Source organism: Myripristis murdjan, chromosome 7 (assembly GCF_902150065.1).
Source record: "Myripristis murdjan chromosome 7, fMyrMur1.1, whole genome shotgun sequence".
NCBI classification, from domain to species: Eukaryota; Metazoa; Chordata; class Actinopteri; order Holocentriformes; family Holocentridae; genus Myripristis; species Myripristis murdjan.
In genome coordinates, this window is record NC_043986.1 from 21,287,007 (window position 1) to 21,300,864 (window position 13,858).

Below are 13,858 nucleotides of genomic sequence, written 5' to 3' on the forward strand. Positions count from 1 at the left end.
AGAAAGTTGATAGTATCTTATTATATGGCTTAGTTATGGATTAAGCCATGAGCCATGAGTGCAATGTACTGTTTTGCGTGTTTTATAATATGAAACTGAGACATACTTATTTTAGGGAAAGCAGACAGAAATTATGTGTCACAGTAATCATAATCTCCTTTTATCCCGTCTAATTCCACATATCACCATGCAGATATCTTTCTTACTAACATCAGAGCATCTCCCCATGAGTGCCTTGGACAGTCATTCTAAAAGGCTGCACAGCAAGCTGCAAAATTGCCTCCCATCATTTTGTTTCATCTTGTGCTCTTTTGATACCCAAATGGTCAGCAGCACCCATTTCTCCAACAACACACAGAGGAAGTGTACAGTTGGTTATCCAGCACACAACAGCCATAATAAACTTTATTGCTTCCTTTGAAAATTCTCTGCTCAAGCTACACAAACAATGAAGTGCAATGACATCAGTGATAATAAGGTTCAATAATAAAGTGGTTCGCAGTGTGGCAGCTAAAAACTTAAGAGTTCTGTCTATGATTTGCAGATCCAGCCGCCACCTGCAGGTCCCACAGGTAAACAGTGGAGTTGGATGGTGAATGTGCATCAAAGCAAAATTATGAATAATTGCAGGCAGATAGCAGTCTAAAAAGATTAAAAAGCACCATACAGAAGAATATTCTTTGCTAAATTAGCTATTTTTTTTCTCCCATATTCTATTCCTCCTCCTCATATCTGCATGGGTTCATGCAGATATGAGTTTGAGTTTTAATAAAAGGTGAGTTGCTAATGTGGGTTAAAACCTGTTCAGCACTGCCGGTTCCATCGCTGGCTTTGTTGCTGCTGCGTGGCCATGCTTTTGTTCAGAATCACATAACTTTATTTCAAACTCAAATATGTCCTGCTGCATTACAAGGAAACCTGTATAAAATGTACAAGACATGTAGCTATTTTCTATTTGGGGTAATGGAGCAGCCATAAAACAATGGCTTCTTGGGTTTGAATATTTCAAGCAGTGTAGGAGTGACGTAGCTTTGGTGCAACCGGCAGATTCAGAATATATATGTGCTATTGTTGCACAGTTTGGACACAAACAACACAAATGCAAACCCAGTGCAAACAGCTCTGTTAGTGCAGCCAATTTCATCGATTGCAAAGGAAGTGTTCTCTCAGTGGCTGATGGCTGTGGAAGAGCTCGGGTGTTACCAAGTAATTACAGCTGCCAAAGGTTCAGGATAGTGAGAACCCAGCAGTATAATTGACAGGAAACTATGCTACACTTTCTTGTAAAAAAAAAAAAAAAAAAGATAAGAAAGCAAATACAGTAGTATACATGTACTCATACAGTATTTCAATCAGCAATTTAAAAGGGCTCACTGATTCTAAAAAATACTGTAAGGAGACATAAAGGCTCAAAATGTTGTAGGTTCTTCAGATACAGCGCTTATGTCTGTTGCAGATGATTATTATAACCTATTTTTTTTTCTTTTATTTATATTTTTCTTTATTTCTCTTGCAGATGACCATGTAATTGACATTTTTATGTTTATTACATGAATATAAAGTAATGAAACAGACAGCTGCAATATTTACTGTATTTTATTGGCTGTTTCAAAGTATAGAAAAGCTCAAAATTAAATTATTATGTAATTCAAATAAACTGTAGTGCAGTATATAAAATATAGTTCAAATTATGATTAGGATCTGGCTGAAAGCAGTATTGTGTTGTTTACAAGTACAGTAATGTCAGTCACGCAGATACTAACCCAATTTGGCAGTGGTTTCTGGGGGAAAAAAAAAAAAAAAAAGTTTTAGCTTTGTTTTATTTATTTATTTATTTATTTATTTATTCATATATTTTCAATTAAGAAAAGACCCCAAATGAATGCTGTAAGCAGAGTACTTGTTTAATCAGATTATTATCAGATTACATTTGTCTGTTCAGAGACAGAAGGAGAGAGAAACAATAAAATTTGGGTTAAATTAGGGTTTATTTAATATAATTTTCTAATAGATTTACTGGTAATTGGCATACAGTATAAGCTGATCTGTTGCTGCAGGTTAACAGTAATTACAGAATATTGAAATTTACTACAAGAAGAGAAGAGTATGGTTTACCTGTGGTGAAATCATCTGCTTGTTAAAGTTTAATTTAGATGACGGTTGCACACACATTTGACTTAAATTCCTCAGATATCCCAACTAATAAATGAACTGAATGAATGAAAATATCCGGCAGTGCAAAACATACAGTATTAATGCTGCAAAGTTATTTGAAAAGACTCAAGTCTTTATTTGGAATGTGTGAACACTATAAATGTTGATTATAATTTTCTTCACCACACACCAGTCCACAGCAGATCTTGGACATATATATTTCTGAATTGTTTACAGAGCAAAGCAGGATGGAGAGCACAGCTGTTTGTGTGCGGCTCTGACAGGAGGCCCTGAGTTTCACTCCAGCCTCGCATGAAATCACTGCTCAGCCTCAAGAGAAATGATGCTGAACAGTGATCCCCAACGGTACACAATGGTGAACTCAGGGTTCAGACATCATTCAGCCCAGAGCTGTTCTCTGATATTAGCCTGCAGACTGAGTAAACTAAGCAAGTGTCTAGTCCCTGGCAGGTCATCCCGGGTCTGCAGAAAATGCATGCAGACACATTCATGTGTTTGAACTGCAGATAACACTGCACGCATACACAAGAGGAAGTCTTCTGTGATCAAATGAGCTTGATCACTGCTACGGGTTTGAAAAATGACACAGATGCTTGGCATAATAAAGATAAATTGCAGTGATTGTTGGGTGAAATTGAGGTCATCCATCTTGTGCGATCTAATAGTTGAGCCATTCATATGTTTCGAATTAAAAGATGATCTAACACCCAAAATCTAACACCAAATCTCAAAATAAGCACTTGGTATTTCTTTAAAGCGACGTGGTGCATTTTACTGTTGTTTCCCATGTGGGTCGGTTCCTGTCTTTAATTTCAAATGAGCCATTCTCACAATACTGCAGAAATGGATGAAATTTTGGTAGATTGGGACATCTTGACGCCTCAGCAGTCAATAATAATTGTAATGGGATATTATACTATAATTGATCCCTGGAGGAGAAATTAATTTTCTCTGACAGACACAGTCACACGCAGGGAGGTCAGAGCTCAGCTTCAGCTACAGAGACGTGTCCACGGGCCGGGGGGGCTGCTTGCTCAAACACGGGACTTGACCCTCTGAGCTGAGAGATAGTCCTCCTTATCGTACCTGTCCCTTATCTTGCAGCACTTCATTTGCAATCCCCCTCCATTTTTCTTGTTCTAAAAAAGAAAAACAACCACCAACACAAAACAATCTTTGAAAAAAAAAACATAGTGTACTCAGTAAAACACAGAACACACAGTGTGGTTCATCCAGGGTGCAACTTGCTAGTGGGGATGTTGGAGATTTCACCCCATTTCCGCTGTTGGTTTCCTTGCCCCTGATCAGTTCATTTACATAAATCATTTGGGGTACAGTTAAATAAATCACCCGGGATGCTTTTACCTCGTCATCTAGATCTACCCATATCACTTTAAGCAATATTGTTTGTCTCCCCGATGTGTTTTCATTAATATGATCTAATTTGACAGCATTTCCTCTTGTGTAATGTGAAGCGGTCTCCGCTGACGTGCTGCAACTGTGTACGGCTCAAACAGTTTCTAATTATTGCTTGATTGCACTTGTAGCCTAACAAATCATTTGCTGAAATAGAATTGCAGTGAAATCACGTTTTCATCTGTGTTCAGTCTGCAGTGAAGAAGATGGTTTTGAGGAGCCGTGTTCACTGTTAACTGTCGGTGTGTTTGGCTATCGTGATTGGACAAAGCCCGTGGCAATGGAAAATTACTGGCCATTAGTATAGCAAAGACAAAACAGGCTCACACAAGGTTTTAGCAGTTGATATTTTTGTCGCTGTTACTTTTGCTGAGATGCAAATTAGAGCTGTATGTGTAGGTATTTCCACTCAGGGCATCCCGATAAACATGCTATTTATACCCATAGCCTCACCGCAACACCCACCCAAGTTATCTTCTTTTTGTTTCCTCACATCTATTCACTGAGCACAAAGCTGTGTGGCAATCAGTCACAGTGCCGGGGCATATTCAGTGTTTATGGCAGTATTGTCTCTCCCATGGGTGTCAAATGAGAATGAGTATTAGTGTTCAGAGCTATTAGGAGAGGAGACACGAGGGCTGACAGTGGAAGACATGAGAGAGGAGGCTTGCAGTCTCTCCTGAGTGACATTTATTTTTAGAGGTGGTTGTTACACGTGTCTCTCATGTTAACAGTGGTAAATGGACAGCGGTGGACAAAGTACATAACCTCGTCACTTGAGTCAAACTGTCCAAACTCCTGGTAAAACATCAAATATTACTCCACTGCAAGTAAAAGTTGCTCAGTCAAATTATTACTTGAGTTGAAGTACTGGAGCAGTTGCTTTTATTTTAGCTTTAAAATACTGAAGTACTCAAATGTTAACTTTCTTTTTAATAAGACAAAAATTAATATATACATTTCTGTCAGGATTTGTCAATAAGTCAACATTTTCATTAGCTATCATTAGCTATATTAATGTGATGGCTGTAGATTCATGTTAGTAGGAGCTGGGTCCCAATAAGACAAGCGGGAGCCAATTGAAAAGTGAGGCAACAATTCCTTCGCTCTAATTCTAACGTTAAAAAAAATGACATCTCAGTCAGTGCATAAAACTTCAGACAGCTTCATTTAAAGTGTCTGGAATGAAACGAACATTTGCCTGCCTCAGAATACTTTCTCGGGTAAACACAGTAAACATTTGAAAAGATATGCATTATTTTTCATTTTCAGAATCTCAAACTTTGGCTTGACACATGGCCATAGGTGCTCTGATATGGAATCATGATTGTGTTCTATGTCCTGTCGCCAGTACCAACGCCTAACCTGGCGTGTTTTACTTTGAAAGCAAATGTCTCGCTTGACCTTGTTTCACAGAGCTGGGTGATGGATTTTAGATGTTTCATCAAACCCAGTTGAGAACAGGTACAGCAAGTGTTTTTTTTTTTTCTCTTTTGAGGAACACAATGTGTGGCCAATCACATTTTAGAAAAGAAAAAAAAAATCCAACAGGTGACATCAAAGTTATGCTTAAAACTATTGAGAAATGACAGCCTTAATTGAAATGTAGTGGAGTAAAAGCTATAAGTTAAAAAAAAAAAAAAAAAAAAAAAAACATACTGAAGTACAGATACTAAGTACATGAATAATGTACTTAAGCACAGTACTCAGGTAACTGTACTTTACCTGTTCACCACTGTACATGTGTGAGTGCGTGAAAACAATAGACTCCATATGAGGTTGTCAGGAGGTAGCTGCAGTATAAATGATATTTTACTTTGCCAAAAGATCAAACTCATCACTTCATGTTAAGTTGTATCAGTCGGGTGCATGCTATGCGCCAACAGATCTGCAGAAAATGCTGGTTTCCAAGTTTAATTACTCTTAATTTCCTAGATTTAATTTTACACTTTCCTGGGCCAAAGTAGAAATCATTCTGTTCAGAGTGGCTTTACACAAGCCACTGGTTATTTAATCAGCAGACATCATCATCAGGTAATTGGGATGTATAACCGTATAATTAATCAACAGATAATTTTGCATTTCTCTGGAGACACAAGCAATACAGTACACGTTTTTTTCTCCCCTATTTTTATCTCAGGGCTGCAAGACATTAGTCATTAATTGCTTTACAATCTGTCTTGCTCTCAATGTTCTTGTGTTTACAACATGACTTTGGGTGGGAGCTGGTGGTCTGAGGGAAATCTGATGAGTGCTGGATTGCAGAGGAAGAGTTCCTTTGAGCGCATCTCTGAAATGACACGCCGTCCTTCAGCAAAGCGCAATCTAGGAATGTGTTTTATTGAAAACGTGACTCTTGTAAAGAGATTCTTTTCACTATCTTTTCATAAATAAATGTTAAACATATAATGAGCACAAATTATAAATACGGCAGTTAAAAGGCACTTGAGGTTGTGAAAATGAAAATGTCATTTTAGATTGGTTGGCATAGTTGAAAAAGGATGTGTGAAAGTCCTTTCTGCAAGCAAACGTGTCCAAAGTCTAAAGGGAAATAACGTCATGTGTTTATGTTTGTGTTTGCACCTTGGTATGTGTGTATAGGGGTAGCAATAGTACAAAATTTCATTGACCCCTGTGTTTAGGCGTGTGTGTCAGGTGGGGGTCCTAGGACTAGCTACAGAGGCAACCCTTGAGCAAATTGGGATTCAGTGTTTTACTCAATGACGCTTTCATGGCTGCAAGAGTTTGAATCGAGATCCTCAGCTTGAAGGACCATTTTATCTTATACTTATGGATTTATGGATGGATGGACGGACGGACGGACAGACAGATGGATGGAATAGTATTGACAGTAAAATAAATTGGCTTGTCTACCCTACAGCTAACAGTGTTGCAGCAGCCCGGCCCGGTGGAAGGCCCTGTTCAGCAGGTTTTAACTCCCTGAGGCCGGGTTTTTATCCCCGAGTCCTCCTGCCGTTCTCTCCAGAGGTAAAGCAATGCCACTGCCGGCCGGTGATGTGAGAAGAGAGGAAAAAGGGAGGGGATGAGTGCCCAGCTTCCACATACCATATGTTGAGGGAACAGGGGACGGGAGCATCTCTGAGGCAGGGACATAGAATGCAATGATTGATAGAGTCTCTGAGAACAGAGGGCTGCTGCTACGTTACCTTATTTCCCATGTGCCTGGCTGGCAAGTGTAAGTATAATGATACAAAGCGGGAGACAGATAAATGTGCTTCTGCTCCAGTTTAGTCAAAGCCTAAGCAAGCAGGACATCCTAAATTATAGAAATCCATGATAAATAGGGCGAATCATGAGGTGCTTTAAAAGCAGGTTCACGTTGATAATCGTCCAGTAGAGCACCTTTGTTCATTTCTTACGGAAACATCAAGACTCCAATCTCAAAGTACTCAAATCTGTGTTAAGTGTGAGAAAACAAGATGTCGGGGAACGTTGCCTAATTTACACAAAGAAACAACTTTCCTCCAGTGGAGAAACCACCGATCCATCAGCTAACCAAGTCAATGTGTGGGCCACAACTACCGTGTCCTAGTTGTGACATGAATGACCAAGGGAAACCCACACACAGCTTATATGGAAAACAGCCCCAGTGGAACTGTGCGACCACAGATTCAAAGAACAAAGACAGCATCATTAAGTTGTACCGCAGACTGCACTGAAATCAGCGAGACAGTGCAGGCCAGTGACTGAAGCTCCTGTAAGCCTTAACCGGCAGTGACTTTTTGCACCCACAAGCAAAGCAGCCCGACATCAATGTTCCTTTAACGACATCCCCTTCTCTTTACTTGTATTTCCAGTTTCCCAACCTATTAGTATCTGAGCTGGGGCCAGGCTTTGTTTCATGGTGTGAGTCTGGCCGCCATGCATTGAACTAGAGGGTATTATTCCTGCATTGATTGCTCATTGGGCTGGCTTTGTACTGGGTCACGAAAGGGGAATTCATTAGCATGCACATACAATCTGTGGCATTTTGGCAGGGCGACAAAACAGTTCTCCAGAAATGTTGCGCTGGGAATTAGAAAGCCATGGCTTGTTGGTAAGCAGTGGACATTCCCTGCTGCTTTTAGACTTGTGTTCAATAGCAGAGAATCTCTTAGTGGGGGAGGACTCTGTTTATACCAATCTGTGGGGAACTGCATATTGTATTTGCCAGAGACTAACAAGCAAGATAAGAACTGAATGAATCAATTTCATTGGACAATAGGGTTAAGTAGTTTGTCAGTGATTGATTACATTCAAAACTGAATAATACATTTGACATTCTACTCTGCACGTCTTTTAATGACACAGAGCCACAATCAAAAGCATGTTTCCGTTAAAGAAACGTATTATAGTTTGTAAGCTGAATATAATTAAACAATATGTGCGATGACAAAAGTGAGTGACTCTGCACAAATGGCACCTGTTTTCAATTACAAAACAGATGTAACTCCCAAATGCTGCCGAATTCCTTCCCTCTCATTGGCAGGACCATAAACTGAATTAATAGGTCTCCGTGTCTCAAAGTTGCCCCTTGTGGCCCAGGAAAAGATTTTTTAATATCTTGCATCCCTCATACTGTGAAATATTGTACCTGCACACATTTAATCGTGCTTCCATCATAAAAAAAAAAAAAAAAAGTCCAAAAGATTGAGTGGACTGGGTTTTTAAGAAAAAAAAATCCTGACTTTGCCCTGCAGATATTCCTTGGTAACCCTAGAGTAGACTCAACATATTCTTTAAAATGCATTATTAATTTGCATGAGTTTGCCATTCTCTGGTAAAAATTCAGTCTAAACAACTTTAGCTATGACTTTTGTTCAAAGTTTTTTTTCAGATATAAAGGCAGTTATTTCTTAGATCCGTTTAATTTTTAAAACATTTGTCTTCTGTTTTCCATGCAGGAGGTCTGTGTATTTCGCAGTCGGTGAAAATACCACGTGAACCGAGGAGCGGAGAGTTTGACAAGATCATTCGCAGACTGAGTGAGAACCCCAACGCCCGAGTAGTCATTATCTTCGCCAACGAAGATGATATCAGGTGAGCGCAGTGCAATTCAAATTGTTCTGAAGTAATGTCACTGTTGCCTGCCTTGATTTAACCAAAACACTGTTTGATATTTGCTTTAAATTTCCACTAGCTGACATTTTCTGTTTTAAAATAGTAGAGAAAGCCGATGGTCATATGTGAGGATTTTGGCAAAGCTGCTAAGACGCTGCAGAACCATCAGCGTGTTACAGTGATTAATACTTTTTAGAACGACATTATCTTTAACTGCGGCCGCCTTTGCACCTGGCATTAAAATGCATTTCCTGTGTCCACATTGAAATTAGATTCTTTTTTTCCTTCCAAAATGCAGTTCGCCGCCCACCATCTCAATATTTATATCCTTTAAAGGTGGCAAGAAATCAGGAATTTGTGTTGGTATATAGACATTTTTTACGCCTCATAACAGGAAGAAGTCATTACAAGAATATCATATGCAATAGCTGACAGGAAGGCAGCATTATGCAACCGATGTCCTTATTAGTTTCATCAGACCAAGTTGACAGCGTACATCTAGTTTCTCTTGTTCCCCAGCCGTCAGGTTCCTGATGATAAATTTTCATACATTATTTTCAGTACATCTGGTTAGCTGTAAAGAACTAATCAACACTAAATCACAGAAGGCAGAAAACTGTTGCGCTGCTCTCTGTGGCCTGAAACTTATAACCACGTTATGCAATTCAAATGGCCAAACCACAATCAATCAATAATGTCCCAGCGGGTGTGTTGCATCAGCTATCACCTGCTTTGACACCACTGACTGAAATATGTCCAGAAATACAACCTGCTTTAAAGTTTCCACCCATATACAGCAGTGCATCCACAATTTTCTGCCCCATGTGATTTAACGCTACTAGTATTTATTAACTAAAATTAGCTAATTTATACCATGAATTAAACATGCAACCTTAACACAGCTTAGTTAGTGTGAAATACACATGAACAACTACATCAACTAATGTGATTATAATGAAAGCTGTGTTTATTAACATTAACTACGCATGAACAGTCACATTAACAAAGACGTGCTCGCATTAAACGCATAATCAGCAACATCCTTTATTAATGCAGTTGCACAAAACCGTAAATATTCATGAACTGTTCAGCTGCTACGGCACCCGCCCACGCTCCTTTTAAACTGTTGTGTAGATAACTTTGCAGAGTGGGCAAAATCATGTCTAAAATTTGAACTTGAACAGCTCAAACAGCACCCACCTGAGATTCAATACTTCACCCAAGTCACTCCCACCCTCACGCCTGGTTGGCTCTGACAACGATGCAATGGGAGAGCAGGAATTTGCAAGCCGGCTCTCTTTTCTCCCATTCTGTAGCTATGATAAGGTTAGTTATGGCTAGAGTTGGCTCGGTGAAGGGGAAGTGAGTACGCGCAGCAGCAGTGCACGGTGTGTGTGCACAAGACATGACTGAACAATTTGAATGCGGCCAAAGATCATAAACCCATTATAGGATGTGAGAGACCCACTTTACAACACAAACATTTTGATCAAAACTCGCTTTCCCATTTAATAAAAAAATAAATAATAACATAGTGCTTTATAGATCCTTGTTATGTAATGTGCCATTCTGCAAAGCGCTGAGCTCAGAGATCATTAATCTCAGACAAAGAAATAAATGAAACAAAGAAACTATAACCAGCACCTTCTCTGTTTTCACTCGTGGGAACACAAATATACCGATTAAATGCATTCTTTCTATATTTTTTAAACCCAATTAGTTTGCCAAACTACATGTAAAAAATATATTAATTAGCTGCACGCTGAATTAACACATACAATATTGCATTGGCTGCATAAAGGAATTATTTCCCAGCAACCAGTTAGTAGGCCAATATATTCCAGCTAAACAGGAAGTGGGAAGTGATTTGGGGCGGTCTCTTGATGATGACCAGAGCAGAAGTCCCAGTGCTCATTGACTTTAATCCAGCCCTGATAACGGGTAATAGTCTGGATATATAGTAATTACAGGAAGCCAGGGGGATTTCAGCTCTGCATGCCTGCTCTATCCTTGAACCCAGTCAATGTGAGTTGGCAGCGGCTTAATAAGAATCCCAAATTGTCAGCATAGAAACTTTAAGAGACCTGAGCTGTTCTCATGGAATCCCATAATAGGATAGTTAATAAAATAAATCTACTTTGCTTGTGGGTTATGAACAAAGGAAGGAAATGATGTTTGAAATGCAGGAGTCACTTCCATTTCGTTTGAGTTGACTCACAGTTTAGCCCGTGTCTGTTAATATGAACACTGACATACAGAAAACAAACTCATTTGGTGTAAGTTTTGTGAAGGACATTGCCGTCCATTAGGCTCAGGCAGGTAGTTCTGTGTGGAGGCGCTCATGCTGTGTCATCTTTAAACTTTAGGCAAACAAAACAGTCTTGTAAAACTTTGTGATATGAGCTTGAAGTCTAAAATCCAGATCTATACTGCAACAGTGTAATCTGGACACCTGCTCCTTAGGGCTCTAGGGTTAGGATTAGGATTCAGTTCAGGCAAATAACTAAAGGCACTAAAACAATTTGTTTCATGTTAAAATAAGGTTTGGCTTATTAAGAGGTTAGGGTTAAGGGTCTTAATGCACACTTACTGGTATGAATTTGGAACTGACCTCATGTTGTCAAAAGGTAAAAGTATGGCCATCTGCTCACAGCGACTAATACTGTCACCTCCTACTGCATTTTCTCAGTGTCAGCTACCGCCTGTTGATAGTGTTGTCTCCTTAGGAAACCGTGCTCATTTCACAAACTTTTGGGAGACTAGGATTGGGGAATGGTCATTATTAATCAAACATAAATCCTTGTGGACTTAGCAAAGTGACAAAGTTTGTTACATGACTCATCCACTGCTCACCCACTCACTCTTTTTTATTAAAAAAAAAGGAAAAAAAAAACAATCTTTTATGGCGTATGGTGTTATTAATTCACAAGGTCATGTTGTCCTCATTTATTTAATTAAAAGAACTGCACTCGTTTGAGAAGTTAACACAGCATGTGCTATCTGACTCTGTAGGAAGCTGATGTCTGCAGCACACTCTGGTGCTTAATACCAGGGCAGTAAGAGGGTCTGAGCGTGCCAGGAGGCTGTGTTGGTGTGTTCCAGCTTGCTAACAGTAATGTGCACAGGCTACATGAACAACAGAGCTTGGTGGCAGTTTACAACTCCTCATCTCTGTTGCTCCAAATTACTTCCATTAGCCTGCAAGCCTGGACAAACGTGGCAAGGGTGTCCTTTGGTGCAGAACTCAAGACTTGCACATCACAGACCTTTAAATCATGATATATGTGTGTAATATATCAGCAAATAAATGACACCGTTGACAACACTGCATTGCATAGTTCAATTATATAACATTCTCTCTCCCTGTCTCCTAGGCGGCTCCTTCAAGCAGCTAAGAAGGCCAACCAGACGGGACATTTCATCTGGGTTGGCTCAGACAGCTGGGGCTCAAAAATTGCCCCGATTCTGAACCAGGAGGAAATGGCAGAGGGTGCTGTCACCATCCTGCCCAAACGACAGTCCATTCGAGGTATTCCCATCATGACTAACTTCTGACCAAACGGCAACATTTTAAACATACTTACCAAATGTCTATACTTCATGTTTATGCTTGTACATGAAACATTTTTAAAGGGATAGTAAACCCAGTATGGAATGTGGATTTTCTTATTGAGTATAATTCTGAGTATTATCTCCATCGTCCACTGAGTGATGAGAGTTCCTAAAAGTCAGCAATTGTAATGAAATGGAGAATTAGTTGCTGCACCAGGGCTGTGCAGGCGTTCCCCTTGTAGGGCAACGATACTGTCTTGACCTTGGTAAAACCAATCAGCGGTGCAGCAAAGTTTGTTGGAGCTGAAGTAGACATGGATCTTACTGGCAACAATATGTTAGCAGCAGTTTTCACAGCTAACACTACTGGTAAAAATAATTCTCTGAGAAATGGAAGATTTACATAGAGGAAGAGCACAAAATTAATGTGCTGTGCTAATGAGCTGACAGTGCTGGTAGGTGCAGCTGAAGAGTCAATCAAATGGAGGCGGGAGGAATAAAAATGGAGCTCTGATTGGATAGCTCAGACTCTTACATGTGAAGCTTTTAATTCCCAGAAAAAGAAAAAAAAATCCCATCCCTCTGCATAAAAAGGACTCCAGATTCTTGCTTTTTCATTTTATTTTCTGCATCCAGTGATGAAAATCATTAACATTTCATTTAAATTTACATACTTTAGTTCATCATCGCTTCAATGGTTTTAGGATAAAGTCAGATCTTCATACATTTAACTCGTTACTGCTTGGTGTTATGCTTCCTTCCTGTTTGTTTCTATATTTTTGATGACTTTTACCTACATAAGAATGGTTAAGGTGTCCATTATTGTCCTGCACTTGTACAGACACTTTATTTTCAACTGTTCTGCCACCACTTTATACCCCACTCAGTGCCTCAGCGGCTCAAACAGCCACTGCGTTGACTGCTGAGGACAGCATGGTTATGTCATCAGTATTAGTTTGTCATCAGTATTGTCTGTGTCCCATGATCAGTGGCGGTTCTGCCCATGTTGCCGCCCTGGGCGAAATTACTGCCTCGCGCCCTTCTGTACTAGCGCGCGCGCGCGCACGGCTAGAACTTCCAAGCGATAACGGCCGCTACCGGTGCCCCTCTGGCGGCTACACGCGCCCCTCCCAGAGCAGGGGCGCCAACACCTGCACAAATACCTTTTTTGGAAAAATACTTTTTATATGGACAAAATCTTGTTTGCATAAAAAAAAAGCCAGTGGTCGGCATCAGGCGGGCCGGCCGCGGCACCGGCTTGATGCTTACAGGTGCCGCGCCCACCCGGTCAGGTCTGCCGGATCTGACAGGTGAGCAGCACACACAGACTGCCATCCTCTCATTATAAATCAACTTTTGTTCATACGCGGCTGCAGCAGCACAACGGACAATGACACAGACAACATGGTTGATTATTGACTGCGCAATGTGGCCATTCGCCAGTAATTGCGGCATCAGGCGAGCCTACCTACTGGTTTATATGCAAGCACAATACATGTGTAGACCCCAATATTAGACGAGGGCGTTTTTTCAGGGCATTTTCAATGGAAAAAATATTGTCTTATATTCAGATGAATACGGTAATAGAAAACTGCTTTGCAGCGAGGATGATTTTTTTTTTTTTTTTTTGCGCTCATGCCGCCCCCCACGTGAC

General features: G+C 40.1%; 1 protein-coding gene across 1 annotated transcript in view; it reads left to right on the plus strand.

Moving 5' to 3' along the window:
* Positions 1–13,858, plus strand: part of LOC115361882 (metabotropic glutamate receptor 4-like) — a 68,981-nt gene that overhangs the window by 15,492 nt on the left and 39,631 nt on the right. The window contains exons 2-3 of the mRNA XM_030055576.1: positions 8,496–8,631; positions 12,027–12,181. Of these exons, the coding sequence (XP_029911436.1) occupies positions 8,496–8,631; positions 12,027–12,181 (291 nt within the window). The remainder of the gene's footprint in view (positions 1–8,495; positions 8,632–12,026; positions 12,182–13,858) is intronic.